The sequence below is a fragment of the Lacerta agilis genome, chromosome 6 (assembly GCF_009819535.1).
Source record: "Lacerta agilis isolate rLacAgi1 chromosome 6, rLacAgi1.pri, whole genome shotgun sequence".
NCBI classification, from domain to species: domain Eukaryota; kingdom Metazoa; phylum Chordata; class Lepidosauria; order Squamata; family Lacertidae; genus Lacerta; species Lacerta agilis.
Window position 1 is genome coordinate 51,346,385 of NC_046317.1, and position 14,979 is coordinate 51,361,363.

The 14,979-nt window shown below is 41.2% G+C and overlaps 1 protein-coding gene across 1 annotated transcript; it reads right to left on the reverse strand.

Moving 5' to 3' along the window:
- Positions 1-8,783: 8,783 nt before the first annotated feature.
- On the reverse strand, positions 8,784-14,697 carry RPS10 (ribosomal protein S10). The gene is made up of 6 exons (XM_033152625.1): positions 14,591-14,697; positions 13,343-13,492; positions 12,603-12,774; positions 10,597-10,674; positions 9,971-10,026; positions 8,784-8,879 (listed from the first exon to the last, which is right to left on the reverse strand). Exons 2-6 carry the CDS (start codon positions 13,490-13,492, stop codon positions 8,838-8,840), a joined length of 498 nt encoding a protein of 165 aa, XP_033008516.1. The 5' UTR covers positions 14,591-14,697; the 3' UTR covers positions 8,784-8,837.
- Between the last annotated feature and the right edge of the window lie 282 nt (positions 14,698-14,979).

Consider the following 14,979-nt stretch of genomic DNA (forward strand, 5'->3'; position numbering starts at 1 on the left):
AGACCTCTATCATTTTTACATTGTCAGTAGGGAATGTTTTCTAAAGGATTATTTCCGTCCCTGTGTTGCTTTTGACATCTTAAAGCTACAATCCTATACGCAAGGAAGCCCCACTTAACACATTGGGAAATCAGAGGTTATCATGAAATGCATAAGACTGCATTGCAGATCCCCATTCATTCCTACAGTTAGAAGAAATGGCACTTACCATACTTTGAATTGCACCAAACCAGCTTGTTTTAAACACTTGCAGCCCAACAGAGCATAACAAATTGAGGTGCCTCCCTCTCTGGCATCCGTCAGGGCCACAGGCAAACCACCCTCTCATTTGCTTAAACATTCAGGCAAAAGCTACCCTAAGCCATGAGCGGACATAGTTACAAGTACAATTCAGTTCTCTGTTCCAATATTGAAAACCATTATTTAGTGTGGAGTAGCTGAGTGTACAGCCAAAAGTTCACACTGTAGCAAACAGGATAACTTCGCAAGGGGTTCCTTTGCAAAGTTTCTTTAATACAGAACACTGGTTGGAAAATCTCCAACACAAACTATTAAATCTTTCTGTGTAGGCCATATAATGAAGAATGAACCTGCAAATGCTTACAAGCATGGCCTAGGCATTTAAGTAGAATTTGTTTTAAAAGCAGAGGTTGATGGTCCTCACATATAAAAGAATTTGAGACGGGATTTAGTATTATTACCAGTTTGTATCTTTATTTTCTTAAGATGTGCAGATGTCATTATTTTCTTGCATTAGTACATTTTTATCCCATCTGTCTTCCCAAAGGAGCCCAAGGCAGCAAACAAAACAGTAATAAAATAAAAATTAAAAACAATTACAATGCATTTACTATTATATCTGCCAGATATTTTAAACCCTCAGTTAATGAGTTACATCATCAGTAGTATTTATTATTTTTTGGGTTAATTTTTAACAAGGTAACTCACTATATAAAAAAACACATTAAAACTGGCATAAAAGAAAACCAAAGACGAATCTAAAAGAGAATCCTATTTTTAAAAGGCAGGATTAAAACATCCCATCCACTCAAGGAGGCTACAGGTAATAATTATCTATACCACCCTTTATTTGAAAACCACAGGGCAGTTTACAATATAAAAATACAAACATACTACAAAAGAACCCACCCTACACACAATTTAAAAGGCCATAGATTGTTTAATTAACCAAAGGCCTGGAAGAGGAGGAATGTTTTCGCCTGCCACCTAAAGATGTATAATGAAGGCATCAGGCCAGCCATCGTGAGGAGAGCATTGCACAAGTGGGGAGCCACCGTAGAAAAGGCCTGCTCTCGTGTTGCCACCCTCCAGACTTCTCTCAGAAGAGGCACATGAAGAAGGGCCTCAGATTATTATTGCAGGGTCCAGGTCAGTTAATATGCAGAGAGGTGGGCCTTGAGATTTTTGCAGTCCTGAAGGGTTTAAGGCTTTATAGGTCAAAACCAGCACTTTGAAACTAATTGGTAGCCAGTGCAGTTGGGCCAGGATAAGAGCCAAAGGCCTGGTGAAAAGAAATGCTTTTGCCTAGCACTTAAAGCTATGTATTGATGGCACTAGGCAAGCTTCCCAGAGATTATTCCACAAGTGGGTTACCACCACTGAAAAGTTGTATTCTAATGTTGCCACCCTCTGGAGTTCCTGAGGAGGAAGCACATGAGGAAGGGCCCAGATGATGATTGCAAGGTCCATGTTGGTTCTGGGGTCCAGACTGGTTTTGGGGAGAGGTGGTCCTTGAGTCACATAAGGCTTTATAGGTCAAAAATGCCCCCCCCAACTTAAGTGGACACAATGGCCCCATGTTAAAAGTACAGATTTTATGTACTGTCTAGCATGCAAACATTTCGGTATTATTTAACAAGATTTATATATCACTTAATCAACAAAAACATCTTAAGCGGTTTACTTGAAGCAATACAAATAATATCCATTACTGTACCAATAAACTCAAACTTTAAAAGCAGGTAGGTACATTTATCAAAATGTATCACTTCCACAGATCCAAATGGGGACTTATGTGGTAAGGCAATCCTTTGTAAACCGGTCCCAAGCTGTTGTGTTCAAGGTAGCTCTCCAAGCAAGTGTGGAAGGGGGTCTTACTTCTGTCAGTAATTGGGCTGCAGCATTGTGCAGTAAATCTAGTTCCTGCCTACTACTACTGTGGTTAAGCTATCCCACAACTGGTGAAATTGTCATAAGATCCGAAGGCATTCCTAGCCACTAAGGCCAGCTGGGCCTCAATTGACAAAGCTGGATCCGAAAGCTGCATACCTGTTCCTTCAGGGGAAATACAACTCCATCCAGGGCAAGCAGCTGGCCACTTTCTGAATCACAAGAACCACTCTCCCACAGCACCTTCATCCTGACAGGATTCAAGCCCACCCTGCAACCAGGCACTAGTCCAGGACCTACACAAGCTCTCTTGATTCAGATGTTACGGATATATAGAACTGAGTGTCATTAACATACTGATGGGTTATAGTGAAATCCTATGTGTCAACCCTGAAGCCCTATTTAAATAAAATGGGATTTACTCCTAGGTTCAGTGTATGTGAGATTGCAGTATTTCTTTGTTGCAGGCATCTATATAAATCAGAAATAAGAAATCTTCTGCCAGTACACTGTAGACACAATGCCCAAACCTGAAGGGATTCCCATAGCATAGGAGGTTAAAGCTGTGTTTCTTCCCCCTGCCTTCATGATATGCTGACACTGCATCATGCTGTTATATTAAATGGGAAGCCTGTGCATACCCTCCATTTCTCCATTAAACCTGCTTTTACTGTCAAAGAACAGGAGCTTGAATGTCATGTCCCTTAACCAAGAACAGCAGGGAAGGCGGGATGGGAATGCGAGGGATACACATGGGCCTACAATTCCCTGCAAAAGCATAGCATTGAGTGTCCATGCATGCCAGAGGGGCTGACTACCTATGTCCTATAAGTGTCCATTCCTCTTGTTGACTTCATAAAGCGCAAGTTCAAAATGGGTAGCATTAATAATACCTATGTTATCTGAACAGCAGCTAACCCTGTTAGGGAAACTCAAAGAATTCTAAAGAATAAACTACAACATCAGCCAAAACAACTGCACTTATAGTTATCTAGGATTTTAGTCATCACTTATATCTAGAGTGATAATACATTTATACCCTGCAACCAAAAGGGGAAATGTAAAGAAAGAATAAACTTTTGCACTAAGAATTATATTTAGCTGACCACAATGTAAAGGCAGTGCTGCCTTTGATTGACAGCGTGACTATTTCAGGACAGCTATGTATGTTTGGGGATGCGGATGGCGCTGTGGTCTAAACCACAGAGCCTAGGGCTTGCCGATCAGGTTGGTGGTTCGAATCCCCACGACAGGGCGAGCTCCCGTTGCTCGGTCCCAGCTCCTGCCCACCTAGCAGTTCAAAAGCACGTCAAAGTGAAAGTAGATAAATAGGTACTGCTCTAGTGGGAAGGTAAACGGTGTTTCCGTGCGCTGCTCTGGTTTCGCCAGAAGCGGCTTAGTCATGCTGGCCACATGACCCGGAAGCTGTCTGCGGACAAACGTCGGCTCCCTCAGTCAATAAAGCGAGATGAGCGCCGTAACCCCCGAATCGTCCGTGACTGGACTTCAATGGCCAGGGGTCCCTTTACCTTTACCTTTACGTATGTTTTACCATAATACTTCTATTGTGTGCTTGTGTACCTTTAAAGACTAACACATGGATTTACTTGGAAGAAAGTTCCACAATTTATGATGAGCCTTTATCCCAATCAAGTGGGTATGGGATTGCAGCTTAATAAGCTTACATTAAAGCCCTGTGGCATTTCTACACAAAACCCAGATGTATACTACAAGACTAGTGTGATCCATTCACAACAACAGTAGCTGTTAGTAATAGTAATCTACAATATGGCAATAATAATAATGAATAATAATTTATTATTTTTACCCCGCCCATCTGGCTGGGTTTCCCCAGCCACTCTGGGCGGCTTTCAACAAAACATTAAAAACGGAATAAAACTTCAAACATTAAAAACTTTCCTAAACACCTTACCTAAATACCTTTATTAGGACCAAACACCTAAATAGGAATGATGTCCACAACCCTCATTTGAGTCTGAATAGATTTACTGAAATTCTAATTCAGCAATTTCATACCAGAACTTCCCATTGAAGGATTTACTGAATTACAACAGCACCAATTATATGAGTGTGCCCTGGCCACTCTAACTATGCCCCCCCCCCAGTAGTTGAACATTACTATTGTGTCCATTTATTCTTTTTCAGAGAGGTTAACCTGTCTTTTGACTTGTGAGGAAAGCAAAAGGTCATTATTGGTAGATGATGTGGCATATCACACTGGAAGGCAAGACCCTGATGGTATGACTAATGGATTTATTTTGCAAGACTGATATCAGCCTTTCCACCATATGAAACATCTGAGCAGCATACAAATAGCTTAAAACAGTATGCAATTAAAAAGTAAGTTAACTAACAAAAAATGCCCAGCTCCTACATCAGTAGGGAACCTCAGACTGGGTGTGGGTGTCAACATATGCAGCCCTCCAGGCCTCTCTATCGGTATCTCTTCCCCAAGCTACAGCCCTGCTTCACACCCTCAAGTTTTTGGCTTGCTTGAATTTCTCCTTTAACACTGATGTCTTACTTGCCTGGATTGAGGATAGAAAAGGGCTTACCGGTATGTAGAAGAGAAGGCGAGCTTCAAGCTGAAAAAGGTTCCCCACCCGTACTTTATATTAAGGGAGTGTGAGAATGCTACTACCCAAAACCTGTAATTTGTACAGAATAAGCTCCCGATGTCAGAATCTTTTTAGCTGAAAGCTATAGGCAATTAATGGTGTTCTGTCACCTTCTCTTCTGGGACTGTTCTGTTGCAGGCAACTCCTAGGTTCATCTGGCTTTGTCAGTCTGTTCCTTCATTTCATTCAAATTCATTTTCACTAAATTTCATTCAGCATAGTTTTAAGAGTACTTGGGTGGGAGGAATTCAAGTTTAAGTCCTTGTCCAGGAAAGAAAAATAAATGCAGTTGGAGTGTAGAGATTGTCTTGTAGCCAAATGGATCCTGTGTATTCTAGTTGGTAAAGGAAAGCAACTGAGATGTCCAGAAATTGAATCTCTTGTGTGAACTGCTGGGGAAATGAAAGTTACTGAAGTCCTCGTAAAATTTCTTAAAGGCCACCTCCTTGAGGATCCAGTAAAGGAAAGGCTGTTGAATAATATGAAGCCCTATGTTACCCAGGACAGGGTGGTAAACTTGGGAGGTACAAGATATTCCCTAAATTTAAAACTTTCCCTCTAAGGGAAAATAGATGTGATAATATTGAGACTACAAACTGAACCTACCAACAGGGTTTCAATTTAGTACGGAGACTGTTCTTGTAAATAATCTGGAAAGCTCATTGTTGCTGTCACCAACAAAGTGATTTCCAGATTATGATTCCATTATAGGATAGGGATGCCTCTGAATTCCATCTCCAGCTGGCTTTTGGGCCACAAGCCCAGGTACCAGCTGGGGGAGAAGCATTTTTTCCTAATGGAAAGCAGACCCAGTGCATAGGATGGGCCCTCATCTTGTTCTGAAAATAACTGGAGATCAATGTTGTGTTGCAGGAAGTGGGGGATGTTTTCATTTGCCTCAGATCATGCTAGGTGTGGGTTTATCTAGTGCAACCCAGTGACATCCTGAGATGGGTGGAAACACATCCTAATGGAGCATTACACCACAGTATGCAATCCACACAATATATATTTAGCCCAATATTGATTCAGTAGACAATTCCATGAGCACAAAAAGCTCAAATCTTTTTGAGATTTAGAAAAAAATATATAAAAACCACCAGACTATCACTGACGATGCCCTCTAGACATCCATCTCATTACCTAGTACAGTACTAGAAAGCATGCCAACTTTCCCTAAGCAGGAGCACATATTTAAAACTAGCAACACAAATCTGAAAACAGTTGCAGCTCACTGTGTATTTTGACTAGCCCTATTACAAAATGCAGAGAGAAAAACTTAAACCATGTTTCCCTGCTGATATATTTGTAGTTGTTCAGTCGTGTCCGACTCTTCGTGACCTCATGGACCAGAGCACGCCAGGCACGCCTATCCTTCACTGCCTCTCGCAGTTTGGCCAAACTCATGTTAGTAGCTTTGAGAACACTGTCCAACCATCTCATCCTCTGTCGTCCCCTTCTCCTTGTGCCCTCCATCTTTCCTAACATCAGGGTCTTTTCTAGGGAGTCTTCCCTTCTCATGAGGTGGCCAAAGTACTGGAGCCTCAACTTCAGGATCTGTCCTTCCAGTTGTTATAGCCTCTTGTTAATATTGTGTTTAAATGCAATTCAGTAATGATGCTGGAAAATAATAAAGTTTGTTGAGTTGGAGCACATTACTTACCAACCACAGAAAAGTTAACATGCAGAGCCATTATGCTCTGTGGAAGTTGGGGAGAGTCAAGAGCTGAATTCTGGGAGGTGTGTGTGTGAGAGAGAATCAGAGATGGGAAACCTTTTTCAAGAGCCACATTCCTTCATGGATGGGCAACTTCTAGGGGCTACATGCCAGTGTGAGCAGAAAAAGTATGTGGGTCAAAGAAGCAGATATTCCAGCAACACAAGTCAGCTTTCTACACATATGCATATTTCTGTTCTTCACCCAGACAAGCAAGAGGCATGTTTAAGGACACATTCTAAAGGGATATGGTCAGGGAAAGTGGGGTGTGACCTGGAAAGATTCCCAATACAGGCCTGGAGGGCTGCATATGGCCCCATGACCTTACATTTCCCACTCTGGTATGTATTGTATGTATTTTGTGATTTATTCTACTTTTGCAAGTCTTGAGAAGGGACCAGGAATTATGCGGAACAGCAGAATCCTGCCTCACCACTGGAACCTCTATCTAGTCCTTTAAAAGGACAAAGCAAATTTCAAGACACCAAATTCTGGACTGAATGCACAACTGTAAATTTGTTACTGTCCTAGAACCCTGGTCATTACTCACGTACTTAAGCCCATCTTCACAAGCCTACAGTCCTGACACTGCCTCTCAACCTAACCTATCCTTCATGGGGTTGCAATGAGAATAAAATAGAGAGAACCACGTGCACCACATTGAATTTCTTGGGAGGAAATGTGAAATATAAATGTTAAAATAACAGAAGGGCTGAGAGCATGGTCTTCAGAGTTCTCATTCTGCCTTAACACATTATATCCAAAGAAGTCACACCAAAAAGGAAAGATTGGGATTTCCAATGTCTCCAGACTTCTCAAGAGCCCAGAACAAAGTAACACCTATAAGTAGGATATCACCACCACACTCTGCAAAAAGCAGGTCATTAGCACCAATGGTATCATGGTTCTAGAGATATATGCAAGAAGCATGTAAAGCACTGCCCAGTACAGTCATACCTCGTGTTGTGTTAGGTTCATGTTGCGTCTTTTCGGCTTGCGAATGTGGCAAACACAGAAGCACTCTATCGCGCTCGCGCACAAGCGCCGCCCTAGTTGCGGACTTTTTGGGGTGCAAACGGCACCCCAGAACGGTTCATGTCCGCAACTAGATGTACCAATTTCCTCCAGCTTTACAACAGCAAACACTTTTCTATGCAAAGTGGGTATTAAATAGTAAGAGCCAGACATGGCTGGCATGCTAAACGCCTTAACTCAGCTATACTCATTTTATATATAAAAAAAATACCCTACTTTCACATTGTTCAGCATCTACTGGTGAAACTATGTATTGCCTAGATCTTCGTCAACCTTATTTAAGAACTGCACTCTATAGTACCGTACACTTCTAATTCATAAATAGAAAAGGTTTCATATATTTGCCGCTCACCTTTTCTTCCAGTTCTCTCCAAATGGTTGTTACTAGCAAATGCTTGGTCTACTGGGTCACTATCTCAGTTTCAGTTCTCCATCAGTAAAGTGGAGATTGTGACCCTTTGTGGAGTTTAATGCATGGAACCAAGCCTCAGGGACAGGAGAGACTATAGTTCCAACAACTCCCAATTACAAATACATCCCAATACTGTAGCAAAGCTTTTTATGCTCAGTTGATTGAATCATAAGCTTGCCAAATATAACAGCCTGTCCTAACTATCAAGCCAATACAGCAATCCTATGCACAAAACATACCTAGAAGTATGTCCCATTAAATTGTTTGACTTTTTCTAATGATATTTTCCCCTAACAGGACCACGGTCAAGCAAGAAATAGTGTTAATGACTGCTTTTACTTTTTGTGGGGAAATGATGCCCAACTATGATTACATTGACTGCTAGTGGCACATCAATCCACAAAGCTGTGAACTATGCAAGCCTGAAATTTAAGGCCAGAACAAATTGTATATACAATTTCAATTCATTCTGCACAACCTAATCTAATTTCAGGAGGCAAGATGATGATGATTGCATCTAGATGCAAAGCAGATAACATGGATACTCCAGTTAGATGGCGAACATAATCGGGGAAGAATGGGCATAAGATAAGGAAGATAAGTATGCCAACAGTTAATGCTTCATCCCTCTGACATCAAGAAATCCTTTCCCAATTTTCTTCAAGTTAGGAGTCATAGCAGGAGCCACAAGGATTTGATACCTGTTTTATAAAGTAAATAGTCAAGATACCACAAGATGTTTTCTTACACAACATTCCTATTATGTTTTGGGGGGTTTATCCTCCACATTTTAAAACAAGCAATATTTCACCCATGAAGCTTCATAATTAAATGATTCAAAGATACAAAGTGCATTTTTCACCTATTTATTATACACAAGATGCAACCAAACAGCAACAAATTTCTACTGAGGTGGTTGACCACGTCCACGCCCAAATCCACCTCTCTGTAAATTAAAAAAAGAAAAAGAAAACATCATCAGTGCACCCACAACAACTACTACACCACATTTCATTCATTGGCATGATTCATCACTGCCTCTTCTCGCTGCTAAAAATAACAGCAGAAGTTACCTGAATTCTAAGATAGGCAAAATGGGGGCCAAAGTGCAACAAAACATCATTTATATGGACAAGAAGTCCATTCAAAGGCACTTATCTAGAAAGCAAGGGCTGGAGAGCATGCAGGTGAAAAGCAGGCAAGCTGTAGCTCAGACACAAGTTCAATTATTCTAGTCAATGAGAGCCTAGATCAAGTGTTATCAAAATTTCTACACCAAATTGCACAAGTGAATACACTGCATAGCAATGCATTTAAACTATCAAGTAGTTGAAAAACACTTGGCAGGGCATGCATACTGCATAGGGATCAATTTGTCATAAATAAAATTGTGTTAGGTCAGGAAATAAAGAGTTTACAAGGTGCATTGTGACAATGTAAAAAACCAACAAACGAAAAACCTTGGGAGAAAGCTGGTAGCTTCAAAATTAATACCAGATTTATACTGGCAACATTTTGCTATCTTTTATTATTCATTAAAAATGTTACTTGTAAAAATAGGCAGCAGCTGTCCCCATTGTCTAATCCAGCAACTCCAGCAAGAGAGATTCTCACATGGGAAGACACCTGCACTGACTGCCCATGAATATTTGGCTCCCCATTTCTATCTGCATTGGTGACCCCAAACTAGCCAGATGCATTTTTCAATGGAATGGGGACATGTGCCTACTTCTGGGTTATTATGTGGGACTAGCTGCCCATGACTACAGTTTGCCTGGAGCCTGTGCTGCCTAATCATCATCACCCTCTCCTGTTTTAGAATTCATATTGGACTGACTCAGAAGATAGCTTTATTAGCATGTGCCATCCACATTATTACCCCAGCAATATAAACAGAAGCCTGAGATACATGTAATTGTGCCTGCAATACTGTTGCCAACTCAACAAGGAAGATATGAAAGTGTCTGATTTTGGTCAGAGGCATGTACGTGTTCTTTTAAGCATTTGCATAAAATTAAATATTCTATATATACTTACAAACTGAAATTCAGTAGCTGACCCAGCTCCAGCCTCTGCCTTCTTGTCAGCACCAGCTAAGAAGAAAAAATACTCCACATTATTCAAGACAAGGAGTACCACATAGAGACATATCTATAATATTTGAAAGCATTTTTAAAGTGTCAGACTGCTAACAGTCACGATATTATTTAGGCATACGTTACTTATGCAAGTTGATTGCATAAATAAAATATTCCTGCCCTACAAATGCTCTTGTCCTGGCAGCATCCCTTTCCTACTCTGGGAAGCTTGACAAGCCCAGCCAACCTTCCCACCAGTTTAGAATATAAGCAGAGGGGAATTGTACCATTATGTCACACTTCACTTTTTATCTTAGCACAACTCCAAAGCACAACTGGAGGGATTATTGCAAAAGCCCAGGATTAGGGCTGTGTTGCACTACCCTGCTCATGCGCTCATATTCAGAGACTGTCCAACTCCCAACAGGGGAGGATTCCTAGGGACCAGCAACCACGTTTTGGCTGGTTCCCAAGGCCAGCCAATACGTGCTGTATTTCCTCCAAACTTTAAATAAATGAAAAGCTAGGTAAATGTACACGAAAACAATGACAGAGACAGGTTAACCTCTTGTTTTAAACACTTACGAGGAGCAGCACTGCGTCTGTAGGTGTCCCTGTCAGCCTCTCCCCGTGTAAGGCGAGCAGGACGCTCACCCTCCAACCCTGTAAAGGTAAAAACAGGACAAATCAATCAAGAAGCTTTCAGCTTAACAGTCATAGCATTTTAAGTTGTTCTTCAAAAATGTATATTATTTAAAATTAAGTCAGTTGTATTTATTAACCACATTGTGTAACAGTGTGTTGATGAAACATTTTTATTACAAGGTAAAGGACTTCAAAAATACCAAATACATTTTTCCCTTGAAAAGCACTATTTTTTTAACAGTTCAGCTGAAAGCTAATACATTTGGACCACTCTTAACCTCTTTCAATTCAATGGAGGTCTATGCTTCAAACTACCAAAACATGCAACTCACCAGGTAGACTTGAACAACACAATTTGGCAACTCGATGCACTACTTTAAGGCTACAACTGAGAATGTAATGAGATGTACTAGGAAGAAGGTGGATAAAAACAGAACAACCACCTTCACCATGATCTCTAAGCATTATTTGAGGCATGAGCAACCGTCACTGCCTTCAACCTGTGGGGCTGAATTCCTGGTAGTGTTGAATGCTAACCTTACAGTGAATTCCCTATTTGCAAGTTAAGTTGATACACACAAAGTCACTTGTCAGAAAGCAGGCAGTACATGGCTGTTGTATCCAAAGTAGCTGCCTCCCCTGTACATTTAAAACCAGACTAGATTTTCATCAATTGGGAACTGGTTATGGTCAAAATTCTGTACATGGTTGGGCTTACAGCTGCATGAAACTGAAAACAGATCCAAGAGACCTCTGCTATTGTGATAGATGAATCTATAGCAGCAACACTCCACTAATAACTGAATGCACTATCAAATATGTAAGAATCACCTAATCAAGTAAAGTTGTACCTTGGATCCTGAACGCCTTGGAAGTTTTGGCTCCTGAGCACCGCAAACCCAGAAGTGAGTGTTCCGGTTTGCATATGTTCTTTGGAACCCAAACATCCAACAGGGCTTCCGCAGCTTCCAATTGGCTGCAGGAGCTTCCTGCAGCCAATCAAAAGCTGCACTTTGGTTTCCAAACATTTTGGAAGTCAAACAGACTTCCGGAATGGATTCTGTTCGACTTCCAAGGTATGACTGTATACAACTGCCTGTAAGCTTATTCGATACGTCAACATGAGAGTGCAAAGCATGTGTAAAAACCATAGGAAATCAATTCAAACAGAACTCTGCTGAATGTGTCACAGTTTAAAACTGTACATGGCCTTGATGTGGTAAGTTTAAATTATTTTCTCTTCAAGGCAAAACAAAAGAGTTAGTAGTCTGACCAATATCATTCTTATGACTGTGCTTATATGACCAAAGAAACTTTTTAGGACTGATTCACCTGGACAAACTAGAGGTAAATTAAGCTAGAAACACTTTATTAAAAAATTTTTCTAAGATACCATGTCTCCAATAGATTCACACCTACAAGGATAATGAAACACCTCCATTTCCAGCCCTGAAATGTATTTGGCAAAGTCAGGCTTCTTAACACTATGCTTCCTTAATTTAGCTCCAATAAAATATAGCTGTCTTGGATGTAGAAATGAATAGGGGTAAGGAGTCTTAGTTAGCAAAATACAAATGAATGCAATAAACTGTTTGTTCCTGCATTGCAGGGGAATGGATTAGATGGCCCTTGGGGTCCCTTCCAACTCAACAATTCTGATTCCTAAAGTCAATGGCCTAGTAATTTGTACAAGCTGAACTCATAGTATCTGCAACCTATCAGACACTTGCCCTTCTGTAACAGTGCATTCACATAGCTGAAGGCAAATCCCAGCAGAAATACTTAATGTCTGTGTCCTAGTCTTAAGAGTTAGAGGACTTTGTGAGAACCACATTAACAAATCCAAGTGCTTTTGCCAAACTGTAATTCTTGCTTCATCCAAGGAAAGCAATTCTGGACACTACGTCAACAGCAAATCCAGGCAGGTAATGTGAATTAAAGCTTACCTTTTGGCCGTGGTCGTCCAGTTTCAGGACGACTGCGACGCAAGGTGGCAGGCACAATTTCAGGTGGCAGATGGAGATAGTCCCTCAAGTACTGGATGCCCTCATTGGTCAAATACCAGTAGAAATGCCTCCATGCAAACTGCTCCTTCACATAACCACGAGATTTCAGCGACTAAGAAGACAGAAGTCTAGTTATAATTATTGTTAATACTTATTTGTTCACAGCAATTGTTAATAACTTTAATTAACACTAACAACTTTCTACATATTGAACTCTACATGCAAACATTAGTGGCAAAAGCAGAAGGAAGCTCATCGTCAGGGATGGGGAGAGGGGAACGAATCGACGCCAGTTTTAAAAGATGGATTATGTTGTATAATGAGATTGCACATGTTTATGTAAGTGTTCTGTAAAATATGTCAAGTATTTGGTATTCCCTTTCTTCCCACCACCATGTTAATAAAACTGTTAGGCACCTTTAGGCTTCCCTACCTTACTAGCCTAGCTTTCAACCTTTTCAGATCCAGAACTCACTCTTAATTCCAATTGGCAACATAGGACCCAATTTAAAATTATTTACTGCAAAGATCTTTCAGGGAGGTGAAAGTTGCACTTCCTGCACTCACTTCTTCTATGCAACTATTAGAGATGAACAACATTCAGAAAATGTTGGTGATGCTACTGGTGCAACTCACTTAAGGTCAGGGTGCAACATTCCAGTTGAAAGCCAGTGCCTTACCTGCATTGCTTTCATGACATGGAGGTTGGGCACATTTTTGTCTGCCAGTTCTGGGTGTTTAGGCATATGAACATCTTTCTTAGCTACCATCACTCCCTCCTTAAAAAGGAGTTCGTAGATGGCAATGCGGTTTTTTTTAGGCATCAACATCTGCAGGAAAATATAGATTACATTTTAAAGAGCCCCCCTTTTTTAGTTCTCTCTCACACACACACACACACACACACACCAGGCTTTCTCAAGAAAATGGTACAAAGTAATCCAGTACGTTATTTTACTGCTCTGTTGGAAGCTGAAGAGTATGAAAGAAAAGGTGCTTACATTAAAATGTTGTATACCTCAATTTTAAGCAACGCTAGACAAGACCTGTCATAGCAAACTGCCTTATACCAAATCAGACTTTTTCCATTTAGCTCAGTATCATCTCTTAAGTGTCTCATCAGAAAGTATTCGCTCTATTCATCATCTACCACCCGATTCTTTAAAATATTGATATGAATTGAACATGGGACCCTTTGCACTGACCTACACTTTCTCTGGCAACATCAGTGCAGAATACTCATATAAGCAAGTTCCATATAAACAACAGGCGCTCAATGCAGCCTCCACTAACCATTAAAGCAAGAGTCAAGTTTGATGATATTGAGAACTTTTGACTTGAAAGCTGTAATCTTAAGATACTGTATACTTATTTACTCCAACTCAGTGTGACTTTCTTCCAAATAACTATAGTATCAGGCTATTAAGACAGTTTCACATAAAAGCTTCCTTAGCAAAGCCCCCATTTTTATCATTAGCCTAATTGTAAGACCATAATTGTCCCCTTCATAATGTCTTCATTTAAAGCCATAAAGCGGCCTCTCACCACTCCCTGGTTTGCAGAACACGTTCAGGGACACACAACTTCCATTTTACGATACGCTTATTATATACCATGCACATGCTCCTCGAGGGAGACGGGCGCGAGGGCTAAGCTAGTGTTAAGTCTCCCAAGCCCACACGCACTCCTACTTCAACTCTAGAGGAGCCGCGCGGCCTGGCTTAACAAACTGCCGCCTTCCAACCGGGCACCCAATCCCCGCCCCCCATCCATGCCCCGTTTTCTATCTCCGACTCCCCTCCGGCCAAAACGAGCCTGGCAGGGAGGAAGAGCAGAGCGCCCAGGCGTAGCAAAATGAGGAGCGGGGCCGACCAGGCACAGGATGGGGGCGATGCGGGGAAGATGGGGCGTCCAGAGCAAGGCCTTACCGTGGCGGCGGCAAGAGGCTCGAACGCTGGAAAGGAAGGAGCATGCGCAGTGCGAGCACTTCCTCCCTTAGAAGGACCCTTGCGTTTAAGGAGGTGGCTATTGCGCTGCCCGAGAGTTCCGTTCTCTGTGTCCCTGCTCAACTATCGTGGACCCGGAAATAGAGAAAGCGTCTGATTATAAATACTAGTCTAATCGCTACTCAGGGAAGCCGTAATTCTAGCTGTCTCTGATGTATGTTACTTTATTTTCGTGTGAAAATTCTTTTTTTTTAAACCATAAATATACAATGAAGACCCAAAACTGTAATAAGTAATGATGTCTCTAATTAACCTGTTATGTACACTTCTTTATTTCATACATTACCTAGCAAAAGACAGCTAGGCCTAGC

Bases quoted from the DNA above. Each gene is read 5' to 3' on its own strand.
- RPS10 (XM_033152625.1), bottom strand. From the start codon at position 13,492: ATGTTGATGCCTAAAAAAAACCGCATTGCCATCTACGAACTCCTTTTT. The intron at 10,675-12,602 runs GTAAGCTTTAAT...TTACCTTTACAG, and splicing joins TGGACGACCACGGCCAAAAG to GGTTGGAGGGTGAGCGTCCT. The intron at 10,027-10,596 runs GTAAGTGTTTAA...TTTTCTTCTTAG, and splicing joins CAGACGCAGTGCTGCTCCTC to CTGGTGCTGACAAGAAGGCA.